This window comes from Bactrocera neohumeralis, chromosome 4 (assembly GCF_024586455.1).
Source record: "Bactrocera neohumeralis isolate Rockhampton chromosome 4, APGP_CSIRO_Bneo_wtdbg2-racon-allhic-juicebox.fasta_v2, whole genome shotgun sequence".
Lineage (NCBI taxonomy): Eukaryota > Metazoa > Arthropoda > Insecta > Diptera > Tephritidae > Bactrocera > Bactrocera neohumeralis.
This window is the reverse complement of record NC_065921.1, coordinates 71913821-71936592: the sequence shown is the minus strand read 5'-3', so window position 1 is coordinate 71936592 and position 22772 is coordinate 71913821. Positions and strand designations below refer to the sequence as shown.

General features: G+C 39.2%; 3 protein-coding genes across 9 annotated transcripts; 1 reads left to right on the top strand and 2 right to left on the bottom strand.

Moving 5' to 3' along the window:
- Positions 1-1519: 1519 nt before the first annotated feature.
- Positions 1520-3492, bottom strand: LOC126756757 (alpha-amylase 4N-like). Its single transcript, XM_050470043.1, has 3 exons — positions 3029-3492; positions 2488-2958; positions 1520-2426 (listed from the first exon to the last, which is right to left on the bottom strand). Exons 1-3 carry the CDS (start codon positions 3218-3220, stop codon positions 1587-1589), a joined length of 1503 nt encoding a protein of 500 aa, XP_050326000.1. The 5' UTR covers positions 3221-3492; the 3' UTR covers positions 1520-1586.
- Positions 3493-6972: 3480 nt separating this feature from the next.
- LOC126756760 (fructose-bisphosphate aldolase) lies at positions 6973-19382 on the bottom strand. 7 transcript variants are annotated; one of them, XM_050470046.1, is made up of 7 exons: positions 18853-19382; positions 15152-16092; positions 14828-15074; positions 7934-8116; positions 7693-7840; positions 7297-7608; positions 6973-7215 (listed from the first exon to the last, which is right to left on the bottom strand). In XM_050470046.1, the coding sequence occupies exons 2-7, from the start codon at positions 15233-15235 to the stop codon at positions 7092-7094; spliced, it is 1098 nt and encodes a 365-aa protein (XP_050326003.1). In that variant the 5' UTR covers positions 15236-16092; positions 18853-19382; the 3' UTR covers positions 6973-7091. The 7 variants fall into 7 exon arrangements, with proteins under 7 accessions (XP_050326003.1, XP_050326006.1, XP_050326004.1 ...); XM_050470049.1 differs by having other exon boundaries at positions 15152-15809; XM_050470047.1 differs by having other exon boundaries at positions 18866-19382.
- Positions 8399-10385, top strand: LOC126756759 (alpha-amylase 4N-like). Its single transcript, XM_050470044.1, has 4 exons — positions 8399-8526; positions 8585-8861; positions 8932-9402; positions 9464-10385. The coding sequence occupies exons 2-4, from the start codon at positions 8670-8672 to the stop codon at positions 10301-10303; spliced, it is 1503 nt and encodes a 500-aa protein (XP_050326001.1). The 5' UTR covers positions 8399-8526; positions 8585-8669; the 3' UTR covers positions 10304-10385.
- Positions 19383-22772: the final 3390 nt, after the last annotated feature.

The following is a 22772-nucleotide window of genomic DNA, read 5'->3' as shown; positions in this document are numbered from 1 at the left end:
AGCGTACTATTGGCAACTTTCCGAATGGACCACCCATCTTGAGCCGCGGTCCATTAAATGAAATTATCTTGGAAAATAAATTCGAACCAATCTAACGTTTCAAATAAAGAACCGATGAGATTTTGCAAATTTTATGCGTTTTTTTTTTTAAAAAAGTTATCAAGCTCTTAAAAAATCACCCGATATATATATATATATATGTATATATACGTTCATAAACAGCGGTGATGAGAACTTGCACTGATTTCAGCAAAACTGTCATACATACCCCATAGGAAATAAAGAGTGTTAAGGCGCAAACCTGGTGTTTCAATTTCAAATTTCAGTATTGTTTGGCATTTCAGGACTAGTATGTCTGAACAACGTTCAGAAATCGTTCAACTTTATTACGAAAATTCACGTTCTGTAAAGAATGTGTATCGCGAGCTTCGCTCAACTTATGCACAACATAAACGGCCTACAGAGCGTCCTATTCACCATCACCCCTCTTCAGACCCAGTATTCATTATTAGATAATATTCGATCGTAAAGACCACGTCCAGCACGTAGTGAAGAAAATAAAGTGGCCGTAGCTGAGAGATCCGACTTTTTCGAGCCATATTTTGTTCAGCGATGACACCTATTTCTGGCTGAATGGGTATATAAACAAGCAAAATGGCCACATTTGAAACGTACGGTTTGGCGTGGCTTGTGGGTCGGCGGAATCTTCGGTCCATACTTCTTCAAAAATGATGTCAGCGAGAACGTAACCGACTGAATGAAGCTCGTGATCTTGTCGACAATTGGTTTCAACAAGACGGCGCCACTTCCCACACATCACATCAATCAATGGATTTATTGAGAGAACACTTCGGTGAGCAGATAATTTCACATTTTGGGCCGTTCGATTGGCCACCAAGGTCGTGTGATATATATACACTGTTAGACGTTTTCCTGTGAGGACGTGTAAAGTCCAAAGTCTATGCGGACAATCGCGCTTCGATTCAGGCCTTGAAGCAAACTATCACGGGTGTCATTCACCAGTTACCAATCGAAATGCTCGAACGAGTCATCGAAAATTGGACTCAAAGGTTGGACCATCTGAGACGTAGTCGCGGACAACATTTAAAAGAGATAATCTTTAAAAATAAAAGCCAAGGAATGTTCTTTCGAAGGAAAGTAAATATTCCCAATTAAATTTGAAGTTTCTGTGTTAATTTTTCTTTAAAAATGTAGAGAACATCGAAATGGATCACTTATACATGTCGTTGTTAAGTCAATGTCATAAAATACAGAGCAACGCAGCTCACTAGCACAGTTGATTCTTTACGAAGCAGTCGTGTGCGGATTTGAATATGAATAATATTAAAAGTTCGATCTTCAGATCTCATTGTTTATGTGAGGTTCTCGTCCTCCAAGTGAGATGGCAAATGGAGAAATCTGCTAGTTATAAATGACTTACTTATAGCTATTATACTATACTACAGACGAAATTCGAGCTTCCGTACCATCAATCATCATTCGCATATTTTCCTTCATTTTTTAAACAAAATTATTTCTCTAATGCTTATACGAGTATTTATTGTTTAACAGTTCTTTAGGATCATTTATAATTTGGATTCAACGTGTAGGGCCAACACACCATCATCTTCATTTTGACGAATTGAAATATTGGCACGACCATCGGAGCCCACCACAACCGATTTTCCTGTACATGTTGAACCCGACTTTTCGCCGGAGATGATGTCGCAGTAAGTGCCCGCCGGCAGACAGGTCTGCAACGTGGTGTTTAAATCATAATTATCATTGTTGAATGCTACGAAGCCCTTATTGCCACGACAGAAGGCGATCTGGTTACTGCCATTGTCCCACCAGTCCTGTACATTAGTGTTGGATACGATGTTTCTGAAGCCAACCATGTTGTAAATTTGACGCCAACGATGTTCACATACCCAACCACCGCTACAGGAATTATCAGCATTGAATATGGGACTGGCAATGTTATTACCGTCGGTTGTTGGTGGACCTTGATCGGTGTCGTCGAATGCAAACGAAGACATGATACGAGAAATACCAAATGGATAAGCCAACATGAAGGCATTAGCCATTTTATATTGTTTCGCATTTTTGTAGGTGAGAATATCACTACCACCAGCACCATGTCCACGCTGATTATCGTGATTGTCCACAAAAACAAAAGCACTAGTCGAGGGAAGAAAGCCCCATGCAGTACCCCAATTGGTTAACCAACGAAGTTGGTCTCCACCTCTGAATACCTTGCCAATAGAGGCGGAATGAAGGAATTCGGTGACCACACCTAAGTCAGTATATTCGTATTTGGAGATTGCTTCGCCACCCAAATCAATGACCTCTTGGTAAATAAATGGACGAGCTCCATCAGCAAAACCATGTTCAGTATTCAAGTTATTCAAACGGTTGTAGATATTCTGAGATAGTTAAATTTTTGAAAATCTGTCCATGCATTTGAGTATAACATTTTGTAATTACCTTTAGATCGGACGGTGACATATGTTTAGCAGCATCGACTCGGAAACCAGCAACGCCCAAGCTAATTAGTTTGTTGAGGAAGTCAAGAATGCGTTCTTGCACCCATGAGTTACTTTGATCCAGATCTTTTAGGCCAACCAACTCACAGTTGCGTACTTGATTGGCATCATTGTAGTTGTTGATGGCACAAGTAGCATGGAAATCTGTGCTGGAATAAGGAACTGCGGGAAAAGTCTTGCTTCCAGGGTTAGCTGTTGAGCCAGCAGTTCCGCGAATGTTGGAGCCATCGGCGGCCATATGGTTGAACACCACATCGACATAGATGCGCACTCCGACGTTGTTACAACGTCTCACCATATTGGCAAACTGTTGCTCATTGCCTGAACGTGTGGTCAAGAGGTAAGACATGGGTTGGTAACGTTCCCACCATGGACGATTATTCGCAACTACATTTTCATTTACCGGCGAGACCTGTAATTGGTGGTAGTGCGTTTAACATAGTCTTACAAAGATGGTAACTAGTAAAAATCCCTCAACTTACTTGCACACCAGCATAACCCTTGGGTCCAAGGAAATTCTCACACTCTGCAGCTATATCGTCCCATTTCCACTCGAAGAGATGTACCATTGTTGTTCGTCCCGATGCATAATTGGGATTGAATTGGGCGTCAGCTTGGTAGTTCGAGCCGAGTAGGAACAGAAGCACACAGCAACTGATTTTCGTCAGGATCATGTTTAGAATTTGTATTTCAATTAAAGCTGTGCAATAGAACGGGTTGCAGTATACTTGGAGGGTGCAAAATCAACACTGAATAAGCCGCTATAACTCGACACGCTTTATATACGATTTCGTTATGATAAAGCACATAACTCCGAATCAGCTGGTGGTACTTTATCTGTCAATGCATTCATAAATAAATTAATTTGCCACTTCGGTTGGCGGAAGATTGTGATTAGTGATATCGATGAATTTAAAACGTTTTTGCCAGGTTATGATTTGTGGTGTTTTTGGCAACAATTCATATTGAAATGATAATAAAATCGAAAGTTTGATGCAAAAGCCATTGTGCTAAGAGATAAGCGCTTTTAATTTCAACACAACTTGAAAGCTTTAAATTCCATGATTTGGTATAAGCATTGAAAATTAGGGAAGAGAGTAAATTTCAATTAGGAGCTTTTTTGAATTAAATTGGTCTGTAGGTATAATTATAAACTTTGATTTCAACAAAATAAAATAGTCGGAAATATTGGATGATCCATTTCGAGGTTCCCTACTTTTTTAAAGAAAAGTGACAGAAACTTCAAATCTATTGGGAAATGATTTTTATCATTTGAAAGAACATTTTTTGCCATTTATTTTTTGAGGATTATCGCTTTCAAATGTTGGATGTGGCTACATCTCAGAGGGTCCAACCGTTGAGTCTAATTTTCTATGACTCGTTTGAGCATTTCGACATGCGTGATGTTTTGCTCCAAGGTCTGAATAAAAGCGGGATTGTCCGCATAGACTTTAGACTTTACATATCCCTACGGGAAAAAGTAAATCGACCGTCCCAAAACGTGAAATTATCTGCTCAACGAGATCACGAGCTTTAATTTCAGGCATCAAATAGTCGGCTATCATGCCGCGTTAATTGTCGCCATTGACGGTTACGTTCGTACCGGCATTATTTTTGAAAAAAATATGGATCGATGATTCCAGCCCACAAACTACATCAAACCGTTTTTTCTGGTTGAAATGGCAATCTTGAATCTCCTCAGGTTGCTCTTCGTCCCAAATGCGGCAATTTTGCTTGTTTACATACTTAATGAGCCAGAACTGGGTCTCATCGCTGAACAAAATTTGACTCAAAAACGTCGGATATTTTTGGAACTTTTCAAGAGCCCATAGAGCGAAGCGATGTCTTTTGGGAAGGTCGAGCGGCTTCAGTTCATGCACAAGCTGTATTTTGTACGTTTTCAATTTAATTCCGAGTTGCTGCGAACGGCGCCGAGTCCACTCTCCACGGTTTCCGTGGACACTTCCAGCTACGACTGCTATCTTTTCTTCACTACGTGTTGGACATTGGTCGAATATTATCCAATAATGAATGCTGAGTCTCGAGATGAGTGATGGTATTGCGAATAGTGCGCTCAGTAGGCCGACCTAATATCATCACCAAGGAAGCTGAGGAAGAGATAGTCATCCACTCCATTGGAAAGAACAGGTGGAGAAGGAGCTAGCTACACTTGGGATCCCCAATTGACCCAAACAGCGAAAAGGAAGAAGGACGAGCGCTGTTGTAAACTCGACTATAACCGCGTAAGCATTGTCTACGCAGTAAAAAAGAAGATGAAGTCTAACTGTCGTCTGACCTCTCTTTGATTTTTTGGAGATAGCATATATATATAAGGTTGTCAAATATCTCCCTTCCGCTTTTTTGCTCTTCTTGTATATCGGCCAATAGGAAAAGCTCTGCTCTTATCATTTTATTGTGTGCAAAACTGAATGAAATTCGCATAACAGAAATATAAATTCATTAATTCGTTGGGGGTCTAATGATTTACGAGATGAGCATTTTTCGTGTGAAGAAATGCCAATAATCGATTTTCAATGTACTTAAGCCTTTAGATTAGATAGCGATTTAGGAATGTCGCCACGGTCTGTGGCACGAATTTTCTTCATGATTGGAGGGGAATTTTGTTTGATATATATGAAGTGATGTAGCAGAAAACGATTTACCATATGTTTGATAACGGTTAAAATTCTTCAGTTACGAAAAAACAACTACGCAATTCCATATTTTGTTAATTCTAAAGTTAAGATGTGATCTGTGTTCGGGAAGCTAACACAATTTTCGAAGCTATAAGTTGAGCTGCTTCCTTTTAAAATTGGATATGTTTTCAAGAAGTTAGTTGACTGTCGGTTGTTGGTGGACCTTGCTGAAGCAATGAAGTCTTATTTCTGATGGTGGTGTGCTGTCATTCAAGCTATACTAAGAGCAGTTTCCTCTATAATATGCAGTAAAAAACTGGGAGCAGCGCATTAAATTTATACAACAACTACTTCTCATCGAAAGCCTGCTTTAAGTCATGAGACGGTGGAATAGTATTGCTTTACAAGGAGTTTACGATGGTTTGCACTATTAACTACCAAGCAATCCACAAAAGCACAACATAATTCTTGCATTTATCGAATATCTGCAGTTGGAATAGTTGTATCTGGCGTCAATTGCTGGCGCTATCTCATCTCACGTCTCTTCTCTTGAAATGTGTTGGAGATACCAACAAATGGCGAGCGGCTTGTGCTAGGAAAGTTCTATATTGTTTTTTGAGATTGACAGCCTTTGATGTCTCAAGCGCGTTATCACTGAGAAGGTGGTTCTGAGCTCCCTTGTAATGACTGCTCATCTTGCTAGTATCATCATAACGCCCACGACAATCAGTCAATGTAATGTCAGGCAATAGTTTTCCCTTTACATGGTTAAAAATAATATTGCCCTCTGCCATTAGATCAACATCTTCTAAAACCTTAACTTAATCTCTATCGATCTCTATTATACGATCTCTCTAAGTTGAGCAACCGTGATTCTATTGTTTTGGTGTTTCTGGGGACAATTAATATACTTGGCTTTTATTTACTTACAATATGATTAACTTTTAAGACGGTACTTACATTATGACTCATAATTTTACCTAGCAAGCACCATTCTTTGGATCCCACCTAAATTTCTATCAATTTCGAAAGCTAGTCCTATCTTCCTTGTTAAATTATATTCATCTTTAGGTTGGTTTTGATTATGAGGTCGATCCTAACAAGAAGCTCACTTGGACAATTTAGAATGCCGGTCCGTTGTGTTACGTAAAACTGCTATATAACAGTTCATAAGACCCTTACACATCGACAAAGCGCTTTAAGCCTTTCACAAGTTTATTGAGACGACTAAGTCAGTTTCTGCTATGTCTCCTGGCGCGCCGAAGGTAAGACTGCCAAAATGTTTGAACTCAGTCTTGCAAAGACTGTAAAATGTGGATAAAGTGACTGAATGTTTTCACCTCAACCTTCTCTATACAACTTAGGCAACTTGCGTTCGTCAAGGTTTTTAGACTTACTGCATGAATGGCTTTCGGACAATGTCAAGTAAGAAGCCCTGCGATTGCGGCAAGATGAACTTTGCTAAAGACAAGTAGTTCAGCAGATCTCCTGCGTTATTCAAAATGATCTTGCAGTCACACAAGAGCGCGTCGTCGACCAGCGCCTGCTCAACGCAAACGAGATGCATTGGTCCAGTGTTAGAATGCAAAGTGTTAATGGAGATCCAACGCAGTCTCATTCCAATGTGAGTGTGGCAGATCTTTTATAATCGTAATGAATAATTTTAGAACAGCGATTCTGGAGAGCTAGGCCAACTCCATATTAACTAATGGCAATCTTCTCAGAAAATATATAAAAAAACAATCCAAATTCATATCCTTCAAATGAATACGCAAATTTTTGTCTACAAATTGATTTCGTCTACTTAAATTTATTTTCTTAGCCGTTTACTAATTAAACTATAATAATTTCTCGACCATTTTATGTACATCGGAGTTTACAAGGTTTGAGCAGTAACGCTGCGAACACATTAATCCTCACACACCTCCCACTCCAGCTGATAGTATTTCTTGCCATTCGCCAACAGCCACAAATTCGCACAGTGATTCGAACAAAAGTAACAGGTGAAAATTTGTTTCGATGAGCTGCCACGCCTACGCAGAGAGAGTGAAATGAAAAGAGTGAAATGAAAAGAGAATATATTTAAGAAAAGTAGAATCACAATACACGCATACCGTTTCACAGCCATGAAATAGTAGGTGGTGTACAAGGGATTGGAACAATTCAGCACTGTACAACGGGCAGTCGGTCCATTTACGATATGATTGTAGATGAACTTCTCCGGTAGCATTTGCTTGAGCGCCACATTCTCCCACAATGGCATGTAGCGACTCAGGTACTGCACTGCCTTTAAACAGTCGTCGTAAAGTGTGACTTGATTGTCTAGCGAGGGCACACAAAAGATGCGACGTGTGCCGAAGGGCAGTAGTAGTCTAGTATTGGTCTCCTTTTCCAGCACCCAGAAGAAACTGTCGTGTGTCACAGCGCTGGAAATACGATTAAAGAGTTACCAATATAAGTAAATTATTGTTTTTATTCCTATATTATTGTTTTTAGTTACACGAACTTACGGGGGTGTTACTTTCGCGCGATTGTCATAGAAAGTTTGGAAGGGCTTCTCATAGATCATGGGCACATGAGTAATGGATGTGTTGTGAAATATGCGGACATGATTTACGAACTTAGAAAGTGCCACTGGCAGGTAAAAAAGTGCACAACCTGTTAGAAAAGTAGGAAAGTTGCAGAAAATGTAGCGCAACGAAGACTGTGATAGGAGCAGAACAAGTGAAATTAAGAATAAATGTTACATACGATCCGCTGACAGCGATTGTAGTGATGGCAGGTTAGAGATTCGCTCGGGTATATGCCAGATGTTGACATTGTCACTGAGGTTTAGCACGTTGAGACGCTGACATTCGCTTAGCTGTATTGGCAGTCGTTGAAGATGATTCTTGGATATGTTGAGCTCTTCGAGTTGTTTCAGCGCACCAATTTCTGGAATGTGAAAAGAAAAGTGGGTATAAAAAAAAGTCCTAATATAATGTGTGAATAATAATTCACAGACGAACATGGTCTACCACTAGATTTAAGTATAGGTTCCATCAAAAGCTACAACATTATTACACCGACTATTTGTTCATGTAGAGAATGCGTGATATTGATTGGTTTAACAAAATAACCTGACATCATCTAAACTTATCCTTACCTTATATTAATAATCAATTATCAGAGTCAAGAAATAAGCCTTCGCATCTTGAGTGGTTAGACCTCCAATGAATTACCGATTACTTATATGCCGCTCATACAAAAATTATTCTTTCGCTCTTTGTTCTCACACGGCAATACCGCCACTCACTCAAGCAGAGCTATTTATAGCATACCGTCTCGTGTAAGAGACAAAAGAGGTACGTATAAAAAGTGTCTTTTGTTTTTATAAGCATGCATTTCATATAAAAGCTGTAGAATTCTGTTATATTTCAGTCGGTTTTCAGTTTTCAAGTCTAAAAGAATCTTAACGCTTGTAGTTTACTAAACCAAAGGTCAAAGCATGATTGTGACCAAAATCAGTTGCTGTGTGCTTCTGTTTCTCTTCTGTTCGAACTACCAAGCTAACGCCCAATTCAATCCCAATTATGCATCGGGACGTACAACAATGGTGCATCTCTTCGAGTGGAAGTGGAACGATATAGCTACAGAGTGTGAGAATTTTCTTGGTCCCAAAGGTTATGCTGGTGTGCAAGTAAGTTGAGGGATTTTTACTAGTTACCTTCTTTGTAAGACTATGTTAAACGCACTACCACCAATTACAGGTCTCGCCGGTAAATGAGAATATCGTTGTGCCGAATCGTCCATGGTGGGAACGTTACCAACCCATTTCCTACCTCTTGACCACACGTTCAGGCAATGAGCAACAGTTTGCCAATATGGTGAGACGTTGTAACAACGTCGGAGTGCGCATCTATGTGGATGCGGTGTTCAACCATATGGCCGCCGATCGCGCAAATGCGCGCGGCACTGCTGGCTCAACAGCTAACCCTGGCAGCAAGAGTTATCCTGCGGTTCCCTACTCCAACGCAGATTTTCATGCTACCTGCGCCATCAACAACTACAATGATGCTAATCAAGTACGCAACTGCGAGTTGGTTGGCCTAAAAGATCTGGATCAAAGTAAGTCGTGGGTGCAAGATCGTATTCTTGACTTCCTCAACAAACTAATCAGTTTGGGCGTTGCTGGTTTCCGAGTTGATGCCGCCAAACATATGTGGCCAGCCGATTTAAAGGTATTTATACAATTTCATACTAAAATAGATGCGTAGATTTTCAAAACTTTAACTATTTCAGAATATCTACAACCGTTTGAATAACTTAAATACTCAACACGGTTTTGCTGTTGGCTCTCGTCCATTTATTTACCAAGAGGTCATTGATTTGGGTGGCGAAGCAGTCTCTAAACACGAATACACTGGTTTGGGCGTGGTCACCGAATTCCTTCATTCCGCCTCTATTGGCAGGGTATTCAGAGGTGGAGACCAACTTCGTTGGTTAACCAATTGGGGTACTGCATGGGGTTTCCTTCCCTCGACTAGTGCTTTTGTTTTTGTGGACAATCACGATAATCAGCGTGGACATGGTGCTGGTGGTAGTGATATTCTCACCTACAAAAATGCGAAACAATACAAAATGGCCAGCGCTTTCATGTTGTCTCATCCATTTGGCATTCCACGTGTCATGTCTTCGTTTGCATTCGACAACACCGATCAAGGTCCACCAACAACCGACGGTAATAACATTGCCAGTCCCATATTCAATGCTGATAATTCCTGTAGCGGTGGTTGGGTATGTGAACATCGTTGGCGTCAAATTTACAACATGGTTGGCTTCAGAAACATCGTATCCGGCACTAATGTACAGAACTGGTGGGACAATGGCAGTAACCAGATCGCCTTCTGTCGTGGCAATAGGGGCTTCGTAGCATTCAACAATCAAAATAACGATTTAAACACCTCGTTGCAGACCTGTTTGCCGGCGGGCACCTACTGTGACATCATCTCCGGCGAAAAGTCGGGTTCAAGATGTACAGGAAAATCGGTTGTGGTGGGCTCCAATGGTCGTGCCAATATTTCAATTCGTCAAAATGAGAACGATGGAGCTTTGGCTATCCATGTGGCATCCAAATTGTAAAAAGAGTTCTGATTCTACCAGTTATTATTGTGGTTATAACCTATATTGCCGGGTTTAAATAAATGCGTTGAAGAAAATCAAAGTTCTTGGTTTATATTTTATACATTTCTAATTTTAAGAATATTCCTTGTTTCTTTAGAGTTGATACAAGTATTTAGTACAATTTGTTCCATATTTGAGAGCCTTAGAATTATGAATTAGAAATTTAAAATTCTTTGTTTCAGTATTGAAAAATAACGGTTTTATTTTGAAATTTTTGGTATCCATTTCCAAGCATCGGTAACTGTTCGGAAATCCGCTTTTAATAATCCACTTCTACTGACTATCTGGTGGTGGCTTCTCGGTTTGCTCTGTTGGAGCGTCCTCTGGTGCAGGTTCCGTGGTCGATTTCGCTTCCTCTACTTTAACTGTTGGATCGACCTCGACTAACTCAGTTGCAGCTAATACCGTATCCTCTGTTTTAATTGCGGTGATCGCGACAACTACAGCCGACTCCACAGTTGCAACTGGTGTGGGCGCAATGGGCATAACAATCGGCGGTCGACATATTTCATCAAATCTAACACAATCATCGGGTAGCGGATCAGGTTTCGTTTTCAGTGCTTTAAAAGCCCTTTTACAGTAACACTGATCGGCTAGTGATTTCGTCGAACCGGGTACATAGGCGCCCTGAGCAGCTTTGGAAAAGGCATCCAGCATTTTGAGAAACTCTTGTTGACCCTTCTGCAGATTTTTGCACTGACCCGCCCAAGCCATCATAATCGAAGACTGCAATATGCCATCGAAGCTGAATATTATGGGCCACGGTTTGGGCGTTGGATCGATAACTGTGGCATTCAGCAGGCAAAGACTCTTATCTTCCGTCTTGCCATCCACATGCAAAATGATACCTTCAAACCGAGAACATATATTTATTGCAACAAGGATAGATGTTTATGCTTCAAAGTTATTTAAACTCACCACCGACTGAAGCAGGCACGACATGTCTCAGTAAGCGTAATGTTGTTTTTGAGATCTGACCCGGCGAATAACGTTTCGCGCACTTCGTACCCGCGTTTAAGGCTGGGAATTTTAGTATAGTGCCTTCTAGGTTGACATGATGATCACAAAGTGATTTAAAAATGAAGATTAAAATTGTCTCGGCGACTTTTTCAGCACGTTCCATATCATTGTCATCCGATGGCACTACATCTACCTCCAAGATCGGCAGCATACGTTTCGATTGTGAGATGGCCGCAAACTTTGCCAGGTTATTGGCATTATCCATTATAGCCTGGTATGAAGGCGAATACTCGCCTATGTTGAACTGTGCGCGCCACATGGTGAAATCGCAACCGCAATCCTTATATTCGGCACATCGTGCAGCCAAACCGTCCAGACCTTGCGTGGTGTACTCACCGTAGGTAGTTAACAATGGCACAAGCCCCTTATCGACGGTGACTCCAACCAATACATTCTTGCGTCGCAGCTGACAGTGTAGCGCGCAACCGTTAGGTGTGGTTTGATCCAATACCTCCGGGTGCACGGCAACGCCAGAGACGTATTCGTCTAGTGATTCCTTAACTGAGAATAATAGGCTTCGGTACTGGATGCGCATCTCTTTCGAAGAATTTATACCAAACATTTCCATTAATCGCTCTAATTGTGATGGCGATTCGTCCGTGACGACTAAGCCACGCCCGAGTTTCATAAGTTCCGCTGCGATATGACGTAGTTCATCAATTAAGCTGCGCGAGGGATAATTAAAATATGTGGACATTGTGGATTTAGCGGAGTTTTGCAGTAAAATGGATGCTGTTTTGCAAGAATACGTTTTTTTTTTTTGAATTTTGAGAAAACTGCGAAATGTAGAATAAGCTTTTTGTCAAATGAGTTTTTATTATTTTCGAAATATCTTTTTAAAAATTTGTATTTGTTTCTCCATGAATTCTAAAGTAATCTGACTTTAAAGAATTGTAGAATTCTTATTAGATCATATAATTGAGTTTTTTGGATGGTGGAAACTTTGTTTGTGGATTCTTATTAAAGCTCCATCGACACAGTGCACGTTATACAAAGGTGGCACCGAATCGGACTCAAAGTTCGGTTTAAATCGTGTGGTGAAGTCGGCGTGACCGTGGATTTAAAAGAATGGAAAAATAGTCGTTGGTTCGATTGATTTTTGGAAGGAAAATCGCGCAACTAAATTAAAGACAGCTTTCATTCTCGTACGGTGATTCTACTCTGGTGAGCGTATTGTTGAGTGATCATACCCCGGTTTTTGAAGAGCTACAGGGTTTGTCCGGAATGTAATAGGACTGATTTCGACTATATTCGGTAGAGGGCGTTCCTAGCTAATGAACCAGTCGCTGGTCAGTTGTCTCCGAGCAGTTGCAGTTGTCTCCAAACTCCTGGGGAGTCAGTACGAAAATTATCGCGCGACGTGTTTCTGTGGTGTGGTGCAAGCCGAAAATGCAGTGTTCATTAGAGCAGAGACGTTTGATATGATCAACTCAGTCCTATTACTTTCCGGATAAACCCTATACGTCTTGTCCGGGAAAGCGGTTATCATGTGACAAAAGTCGACGATCGATAGAACATTAAAATCATGGTTCATACCTTCGCATAAAACGATATGTGGTAGCGTGGTTTATCAACTCCAGACAACTATTGCCATTATAAGGCCAAGAAACAGTGGACTTCACCCGGCGAACCTGCTCCGAAGAAGCGAAAGGCTGTCTTGTCAGCCGAAAAGATGATAACCACCGGTTTCTGAGATTCATAAATTGTGATCTACATTGACTACGCAGAAAAGAGGTGCAGTGCTGTGCTATGTCAAATTATTGAGGAGACGAGCCCAAATTGAAGAAAAAGTGGTTCAAATTGGTGAAGAAAATATTGGTTTTCCACTATGATAATATATTTGCTCACTACTCCGCCGCCTCCATGGTCAAATTCATCGAATTAGTTTATGAATTTCTGACCATTCCATCGCATACTTCAGACTTGGCACCATACAACTTCTGTTTTGAAATTTGATAAGGTTAGGTTAGATTATGTACGCCATACCTACATACTGATCTCAAGTAATGCCAGATCAAGCATCAGTTTAAACTTTAAAAGTGACTTGTTATCTAATTTTGATACTTTATCTAGTCTATTGATCTGTGAAGCTCCAAGATATTTAAGATGAGTTCTAGATATGCTGGACAGAGCCATGGAAAGCACCATCAAAGTTGAAAAAGTCATTCACAAATTTCACCGCCATAGAGGCCTACTTCACAGACTTCCAGAAAATATATTTTTGAGGCAGGTTAAAGAAGTTGGAGCATTGCTGGGTTAAGTATATATGTCGAGCTAAAAGAGACCCTTAGTATTTACTATACACTTGCCTTTATGAAGTACATAAAGTGCATTTGGCAATGAGTGAGATTACTCAACAAAGAAGTTCCACTCAATTTTGTGAGCGGAATTAAATTTCTGGTGCCGAGACGTTCGGAATGTTGGAAAAGGTCTTCGGTGATAATTCCTTGTCGGGAACAAGTGCTTTTGATTGGTACAAATGATTCAAAGAGGATTGAGAACGCGTTGAAGACGAACCACGTCCAAGATGGCCTCAACATCAACTGATGATCAACACGTCAATAAAACAAAGGAGTGCTTGAGAATCGGCGACTAATAGTCAGAGATCTTACTGGTATCGTTGAAATATCGGAACTTCAGTGAAAACCATTTTGAAAGATCATTTGGCCCTAAGAAAAGTGAAAGCACGATTGGTTCTAAAATTACTCGCTTTTTTCGAGAAACAGCGTCCCGTTAACGTTTGTGAAATAGCGCTTTCGGACTACCAGGATGTCATAAAGGTATTATTGCTGGTGATGAGTCTTGGATCTACGCTTACGATGCGGAAACAGATGATCAATCGGCCGAATATCGTGATAAAGGTGAGCCGAAGCCGAAAAAACACGTTATGTTGACAGTTTTCTTGTCATGGAACGTATTATTACTGGCGCTGAGTCTTGTATCTGCTTGTGATCCGGAAACAGACAATTAATCGGTCGAATATCGTGACAAAAGTGAGCCAAAGCCGAAAAGTCACGTTATGTGGATAGTTTTCTTCGATCATCGAGGTGTGGTGCGCTCCGAATTCCTTCCAACCATCCAAACTGTCAACAAAGAATACTATTTGAGCCTCGGTTGCGCGAAGCTATTCGTAAAGAGTGACCGAAATTATGGGCCGACATTTCGCCTGATTTAGCTCCTCGTTTTGAGTGAAATGAACTTGAATCGCTGCGCGCTTTGAAGGTTATTCCGGAAATTGACATTAACAACTGTTTCGAGGATTGGATTACATTTGTACTGTATTGAGACCAAGGTGGATTACTTTGAGTGGGACGACATAGATTTGGAAGAATAAATTACGAATTTTAAAATTATGAACAAAGTCTTACTATTTTTTGCTCAAAGCAGTATATTGAGATCATATTACTTTAGTCTCGGAAATCTTCGTACACAGTTTGAATCTTACTTAAATATTGAACTCACCAGCGGGCAGCTCGGTCAGCTCGTTGCCACTCACATTTAGGCGTTGTAAGCGATCCATCAGTCCAATAGTCTTCGGAAGTTCACGTATTTGATTGTTTGAGACGTCGAGAAACTCCAGATTTTCCAACAGATACATCTCCTCAGGAATCGCGCTCAAATTATTGCCAGCCAAGTGGATGAACTTTAGCGTCGTAACATTTAGCAGCCATTTGGGAATTGTGGTGATGAAATTCTCCTTCAGGTACACCTTTAATAATATGCATTGAGTTGGTTTAAAGAAAATCTTTACACAAATGCTTCAAACGTCTAAGGTATTGGGCTTACTTCTTCGAGGTCTTCATAGAGGTAGAGATCCATTGGCACATCCTTGAAGTTCAGATAACTCCAGTGGAGTGTTGTCTTATTCATGGTGGTGTACCGTGGTATCGGAAAGGGCAGACGCGCCTTTTCTTGAGCAATTTTCGTACTGTTATGGCCACTGAAGGGCAACGTGTGCAAGTTGCAAAACCGTTAAGTAGTAACACTTTGCTAGCGTTGGCTAATGGGGTTTGCTGTGGGTTTGCTGGTGCGCTCAAAATCACTATTTGTATTCACTAGCGTCAGCTGATTATGAAATTTGCACAACACTAAATTTTTGTTAATTAATTTTTGCACTAAAAACTTCGCTTTCTTCAATTTTTTAAAATTATATCACAGCTTGAGCTTCGTGCGGACTACCGATACTACCAGAAGCAGCAGAACAATAAAAAAACGGTGCTAAAAAACGTAGCCGAAACAGTATCCGTAGACGTCTTAACGAAACACGAGTGCGGCAAAGAGATCCGAAATATAAAATCTAATTTATGCGGCGCCGAATGATCGATTTGGTGGTTCTTGCAACACTGCGGCACTTAAACAGGGAATGCAGGTCTTCACGTGCGAAATATGTGCATGTTAATCGAACATGAAAGCTACACGAAGACTAAAATGCGATGACGGTTCACTGAAAATACACAATCTAACGTTGGAACCAAACGCCAGAGGCAGGGCTCTCCTCGGAGCGGTTCTAATAAACACAAATAATTTTTTTGTTAAAATTGCTATTTTGTTTAGAGTAATTGATTTCTTTGCTTTTTGTCTCTTCTAAATATTTTATTTTGCAAAATCTATTTATTGCGCGAAGAGACTATTTTTATTCTAATAAATATTATTTTGGCACACGGACAACAATTTTTTTATATTAGTTCAAGTACGTCGAACGAAAAGAAATTTGCTTTGCAATCTCACTGTGTGAATTTTGTATAAAAAATCTCACGCAAATAAACAGAAAGCGTTCGAAAAAGAAACGCAGAAAAATAATTAGAAAAACATGCGACAAATTTTGAAAATGAAATGAGCAACACACATAATAAAATAATGATAATAAAATGAATTTGTGTTAGTGACAGCTTCTGGATTCGAAAGCTGTGTGTTTAGAAAAGTGGAAAACCGTACGAAAACTACAGTGCGTACAAAAAGTATGCTCACAAAATTGGGGTGCTTTTGTTATAGCAATAATAATGGAGTTTTGAGAGAGTGATTTGAATTTAACAAACAAATTTTACGCCGCTTCCTAATTGTTGTTAACCTTTATGAGAAATTTACATACCAAAAATATTTTCGAAATTTCGAACATAATTGTTGTCGAGTCCTAAAAGCTTTTATAAAATAAAGTTGCTTCAATAAAATTGCATATATATTCGGATAGCTCATACCTTTAAAAAATACATACTAAAACCTCCAATCAATATCTCAAATAGTTTTTAAGTTATAGCCTTCTAAAGAGTTGCTCTCGCCGGTGAACTTGCTGCGAAGAAGGGAAAGGCTGTCATGTCTACCAAATATATGACGGCCACAGGTTTCTGAGATTTACAAGATGTATAGTAATCTATATTGCCTACTCAGAACAGGGTTACAAGGATCTGCAATGTCAAATAATTGACAGACCGAATTGAAGAAAAAGTGGTTCAAATTGGCGAAGAAAAGATTGGTCTTTCACTATGACTACAAGTTTGCTTACTACTCCGCCGCCTCCGTGGTCAAATTGATCGAATTAGTCTAATTCCATTCCATTACATTCCATTTATTTCAGCGTATACTACAGATTTGGCAACACACAACTTTTGTTTTAAAATCTGACAAGGTTAGGCAGGTCTCAAACCCGTTGAACAACCCTGATTAGGATGTTTCGCCTTCCCACTTTAGCTCGCCTTCAAACATATGTTTTTTGGATACTTGGTTTAAGACCGGTAGTCGTGCGTTGCTTGAGCCGTGTGTAAAAGAATCGTTTTTCAGAAACCGAACTTCATTAGTACACTTTGAACTGCCCAGAAACTAAACTCACATATTAGTTGCCTTCCGCGGGTTTTTCAAAAGGTTTTTTGCGCATTCTTTTTAACTTTTTTTCGGTAATTTTCTGAGTTATTTATACATACTTTGGTGAGTCATGAACAAATCCATCGAATTCATAGTTTAAAATGAACCTAGGTATATAGAAAAAAATCGCTGCAAGGTAAAATCCTACCTACCTTGATTTTAAAGCTGTCGGCGAGCATTCAAAGTTTCCCACTGGTATTGATACCAAGTGAAAACTACGTTTTCATTAAAAATAACTTAATTTTTAACTGTTTAGCATCAATTTTTTAATTTATGTATATCATTTTCTAAAATATTTCACTAGAGGTATATTTTTTTCTGTATAGGTTAGGATAATTTTTGGCACACCCTAATGTACATACTTACATACATATATGTATGAGTGAATAAAATTTTCTAACATTTTTCCTTGCAGGGATATTTTTTCTGTATATATGTTAATTTTATCACATAAGTTCGTTAGATTAGTTTTTGGCACACTAATATACATATTTTTATATAGGAATAGCGTTTTCTAAATGTTTTTTTAACCCATAAATTCGTTGTATTAGGTTTTGGCACACCCTAATATACATATTTTTATATAGGAATAGCGTTTTCTAAATGTTTTTCCTTGCAGGAATCTTTTTTCTGTTGTTATATGGTATAGTTCATTTTAACCCATAAATTGGTTAGGTTAGTATTTGGCTCACCCTAATGTAGATATTTATGCATATAGGAATACAATTTCCGAGAAATTGTTCTTGCGGGGATAAATTTCTCTGTAAATATGTTAATTTTAACCTATAAATTCGATAAGATGTTTTTGGCGCACCCTAATGTAAATAGTTTTTTAAAACTTTTCTTTGTATGGATAGTTTTTTCACTATATATAGGCGCATATTAACCCACAAATTATATGGATTGAGTCAAAACACCCTAATGTACATACATATGTATGTACACAGAGACATAACATTTTTCTACAATTTTTTCTTGCAGGAATATTTGTTTTCTGTACAAAGGTTAAATTTACTACAATTTTTTCTTAGGGAGATATTTTTTCTTTGTACATGCATAGCTTAATTCTAACACATACTCATTAAGTAAGTTTTGGGCTAACCCTAAAGTATGTACGAACACGTTTGAATGGAAAAAATTTCAAAAAGTTTTTCTTGCAGGCACATTTTTTTCTGAAAATATATTAATTTTGACACATAAATGCGAGAATTCAGTTTTTGGCGCACCCTAATGCACATACACACATATGCACACATACAAATAAAATTTTATACAATTTTTCCTTGCACGGATAATTTTTTCTCAGTATATGCATTAATTTTCGGTAGTTTAGTTTTTGGCGCACCCTAAAGTACATCTGTATAGGGATCACATGTGCTAGAAGAGTTTGCGCAGCCCTTTTTCAGGATATTGAATATTTATTTCAATTCTTTAACCTACAAAAAGTTAGAGAAGCTCGGCTTAAACTTAGCAATAACAAATTATCACGTATGTATGTATGCGTGTAAATATGTATTTTAAAATTATTTATTTGAAAATTTTATAAAAAAATTGAAATTTTCTAAAAATAAAAATTATCAGTAAATTATTAAAATGATCTCTAAAATTTTGTTGAGAAGAATGTGCTAAACTTCTCGCACACACTGTATTATTTTGGAAACTCGTTCAGTCACTCTCTGTTATTGTGTTTGTTTTGTTTGGCACACTTGTAATATTTTGGCATTTTCGTATTTTGCATTTAAATATTAAAACTACGAATTACTGCACATCCAAAGAAACCGTAAACATAGATTTTCAATGCCACCAACGCGGCGGCGGTTTACGTCACAAGCAGAAATGCACGAAAAAAGCGCGGCGCTAACTAAAAAGAAAAACCGTGTACGTTGACGCGACCTTGACACACTCGGTATGCACATAAAAGCACGTTGCATACTTTGCGGCAGCGGAAAATGTTCCTCATACGCCTCAGCATACAGTGGGACATACAGCAAAGACCCAAACTAATGTATCAACTCCGTTTACGATTTAAACTCGATTTTTCGTATTTTTTTTGTCAAAAATATTTTTATTTAAATTTTCAGACTTATATAAAATGCATTTGCATGCCACCGCTACTTGAGTGAACCGTTCACACGCGCTGGTCAGCTGCAGTGAGTGTGGTGAATTAGAGGCGTAGCGCCGCTGCCGTGCTCGTCGTTGGCATTGACATTGCAATTTGGCTGCAATTGCTTTTTTGTTGTTTTTGTACGAATGCATCGATTTTATACTTAGTGGGGGCTTTGTGTGTGTATTTGTATATATACACTCATATAAGTATTCACCAAATTCTGCAGCTCTTCGGCTCTCACATTTTCACGGTCAACTTGCAACCTGTTGGTTGTAAGCAGTTGCCATATTTGTTGTGCGAAATGTCGGGTGGTGGCGCGAACTTGCATTTCCATGCACTTCGTGAGCTTTTTGTAGAGCTTTCGAAAGCTTGTTGGCTTTAGTGCAATCTCAGTTGAAAGTGAGAGTGTAAATCAGCTGTTTGATGCGCAAATGCCTGCACAATAATATAGAATATGCGTACAGTTGCGGGCATTAAAATGGATATTAAAAAAAAATTATTATCCAAAGGGTGATCCATTTCGGGGTTCCCTACTTTTTTAACGAAAAAATATAGAAACTTCAAATTTAATATGAAATATTTATTATTATTCGAAAGAACATTCTTTGGTATTTATTTTTTGAATATTTACTCTTTAAAATGCTTGTCACCTTCTGAGACCGTTGAGTCCAATTTTCGTTGACTCGGTCGAGCAATTTGACTGGTAACTGACGATGACACGCTCCAGGGCCTGAATCGAAGCGTGATTGTCCACATAGACTTTAGACTTTACATATTCCCACAGGAAAAATTCTAACGGTTAATAACACACTATCTTGGTTGCCTATCGACCGGCTCAAAACGTGAAATTATCTGCTCACCGAAGTGTTCTCTCAATAAATCCATTGATGGATGCGATATGTAGGAAGTGACTCCGTCTTGTTGAAACCAAATGTCGCCGAGATCACAAGCTTCAATTTCAGGCATCAAATAGTCAGTTATCATGGCGCGATAACGGTCGCCAATTGACGGTTACGTTCTTACCGGCATCATTTTTGAAGAAATATGGACCGATGATTCCACCGGTCGACAAACCACGTCAAACCCTTGTTTTTTTCTGGATGAAATGGCAGCTCTTGAATCTCTTCATGTTGCTCTCCCTTCCAAATGCGGCAATTTTGTCTCATCGCTGAACAAAATTTGGCTCAAAAACGTCATATCTTCTTTGAAGAATGGGAAAACTGTTTCCGTATTCTCTTTTAGCTTCCAGTTAAGGCAAACTCTTCAAAAAGTTTCCCCGTTACAGTAGCTGTAAGTCTGTATATACAATTTTTGGACATAATCAGTAGGTCCCTAGTTCTATTTCTGTCATATTTGGGACTTAACTGCTTTGTTTTCTTGCAATTTGTTATTGAGCTCCAACTGCTCTGAGTTATTTGTTCAAAATGCGTATAAAACTGATGGCATGGTACTAAGCCCGTTGCGCCTAGCTTTGCGAACTCGTCTGCCTTCTCGTTGTCGAAAATGTTCCTGCGACCGGGAATCCAAATGCAAGGCATTTAAAATTGACCAGTCGGTGAGTTTAAAACCTTTCTGCAATTGTTGACTACGCTAGAATTAATCTGTGGCTTCGACAAGGTCAGCAGTGGAGCCTGAAAATCCGTGTATATGGTTGCTTTTTGTATCCTTCCGTAGTTATTTAGTAGAACTCCTCAGGCCTTCTCTGTACATAGTACTTTAGCTCGGAAGACGGATAGGAAGAGAGATGTTAACATCATTGGAGTATGCACAGGTCTCTACTTCGCAGTACATTTTGGACCTGCCGTTATAGTTGCATGTGCAATACTCCTACTCTACTAAGCCTATTTTCAATTCTCGTCTAGAGGGTAACCTCACCCAAAAGTGATTACTAAAAAATCTAACCTTTGGGAGAATATAGTCTGATTTACTTATATTTATTTAGCTGGTTCAGGTTGGCGCTATGTCATACTCTTTCTGATTTCAACTTGCTAATTCCTGTATTCTGATTGCAGAATTTGCTGCTACCTTTGGAGTAAGCTCGTCTTTGGACAGTTGATGCAGAAGCATATTGAGCGCCTCAAACGGACAAAATAAAGAGAAAATGAATTTTAATAGCCTACGATAAAGGCAAAAATGTAAGCCCCTTGTTTAGGATATATTGGTTTTTTTTTCATTTAATGGTTGCGCCACGCTCAGACCTGTCGTCGAAAATATATTTTGTCTAGCATTAAGCTGGGCATGAGTCATCAAAAATTCATTTCAATTTCAAAAAAAAAAAATCAATAAAAATCCCGCAACACTTTTTTGACAACCCATTCTTTTGTCTTTAACGCTGGCCACCAAACCAAAAGAACCGGTAGCAAGGTTTGGTGCCAGGTTCGGATTATTAGGTGAATGTAAAATAACTTCACTACCAAGCTCCCGAAGTATCTGGCTCGTCACTATCAATGTGTGTAGTCTGGCGTTGTTCTGATGGAGCACAGTTCCTCTTCTATGCGCTAAATTTGGCCGTTTTTGGGTGATTGTTTCCATTCCATCGTCCGATTGTAAACAGTACAGATTGGTATTAAGAGTTCGGTCATAGGGGTTCGTGCCAATTCCACCAAAGAAACAGCAAACCCTTTCTGACAGTCAATCCTTGCTTCTCTGCCGTTTTCGCCGCTTCAGTGCAATACGACCACGACCAAAATTTACTTGACGTTATCGTAAGTGACCAATTTTTCGTCACCAGTAACCATCCGATTTAAAAATGGATCAATTTTGTTGGAATTCAGCTCTGATTCACAGAATGAAATTCGGTCCATGAGGTTTTTATGCGTTAACTCGCTTGTCACCCATATTCCGTGGTTATTCTTGTATCCAGCCTTATACAAGGTGTGTTCCAAAGTAAACAGGACTTTAAAAAAAAACAGAACAAATGTTTTTTCGGCAAAATCAATTTATTTTAATCAAAATAGTCTCCTTCTGCTTCGATACAGCTTTTTGCACGTTCCAAAAGCTTGTCGAACGAGTGTTTTAGCTCGTTGGCCGGTATGGCCGCCAGTATGCTGGTGCAAGCTTTTTGAATGGCCTCTACGTCTGCATAACGCTTTCCTTTCATAGGTAAATGCATTTTTTCGAAAAGGAAGAAGTCGCATGGTGCCATATCAGGTGAATGCGGGGAGTGGTTAATGGTTAAAATGTGATTTTTGGTCAAATAATCGGTTACAAGCGTCCTTCGAATGTTGGATTCTGAGCAATTTTTGGTCGTCAGTCAATTTGTACGGAACAAACAAATTTCGGCTGATTTTTGATGAATTCACGCACAGTTTCGATGGAATTTCCGATGATCACGGATTTTGATTGGCCCACATATTGATCGTCATTTATGTCCTCATAACCACTTTGAAAACGAAGAAACCAATCGTGCACTCTACTACGGGATAGGCAATCATCGCCATAAAC

Coding starts and splice junctions, on each gene's coding strand:
- LOC126756759 (XM_050470044.1), top strand. CDS start 8,670: ATGATTGTGACCAAAATCAGTTGCTGTGTGCTTCTGTTTCTCTTCTGT. Junction 8,862..8,931: donor AAGGTTATGCTGGTGTGCAA/GTAAGTTGAGGG, acceptor CACCAATTACAG/GTCTCGCCGGTAAATGAGAA. Junction 9,403..9,463: donor TGTGGCCAGCCGATTTAAAG/GTATTTATACAA, acceptor TAACTATTTCAG/AATATCTACAACCGTTTGAA.
- LOC126756757 (XM_050470043.1), bottom strand. CDS start 3,220: ATGATCCTGACGAAAATCAGTTGCTGTGTGCTTCTGTTCCTACTCGGC. Junction 2,959..3,028: donor AGGGTTATGCTGGTGTGCAA/GTAAGTTGAGGG, acceptor CACCAATTACAG/GTCTCGCCGGTAAATGAAAA. Junction 2,427..2,487: donor TGTCACCGTCCGATCTAAAG/GTAATTACAAAA, acceptor TAACTATCTCAG/AATATCTACAACCGTTTGAA.
- LOC126756760 (XM_050470045.1), bottom strand. CDS start 12,062: ATGTCCACATATTTTAATTATCCCTCGCGCAGCTTAATTGATGAACTA. Junction 11,194..11,263: donor CGTGCCTGCTTCAGTCGGTG/GTGAGTTTAAAT, acceptor CTCGGTTTGAAG/GTATCATTTTGCATGTGGAT.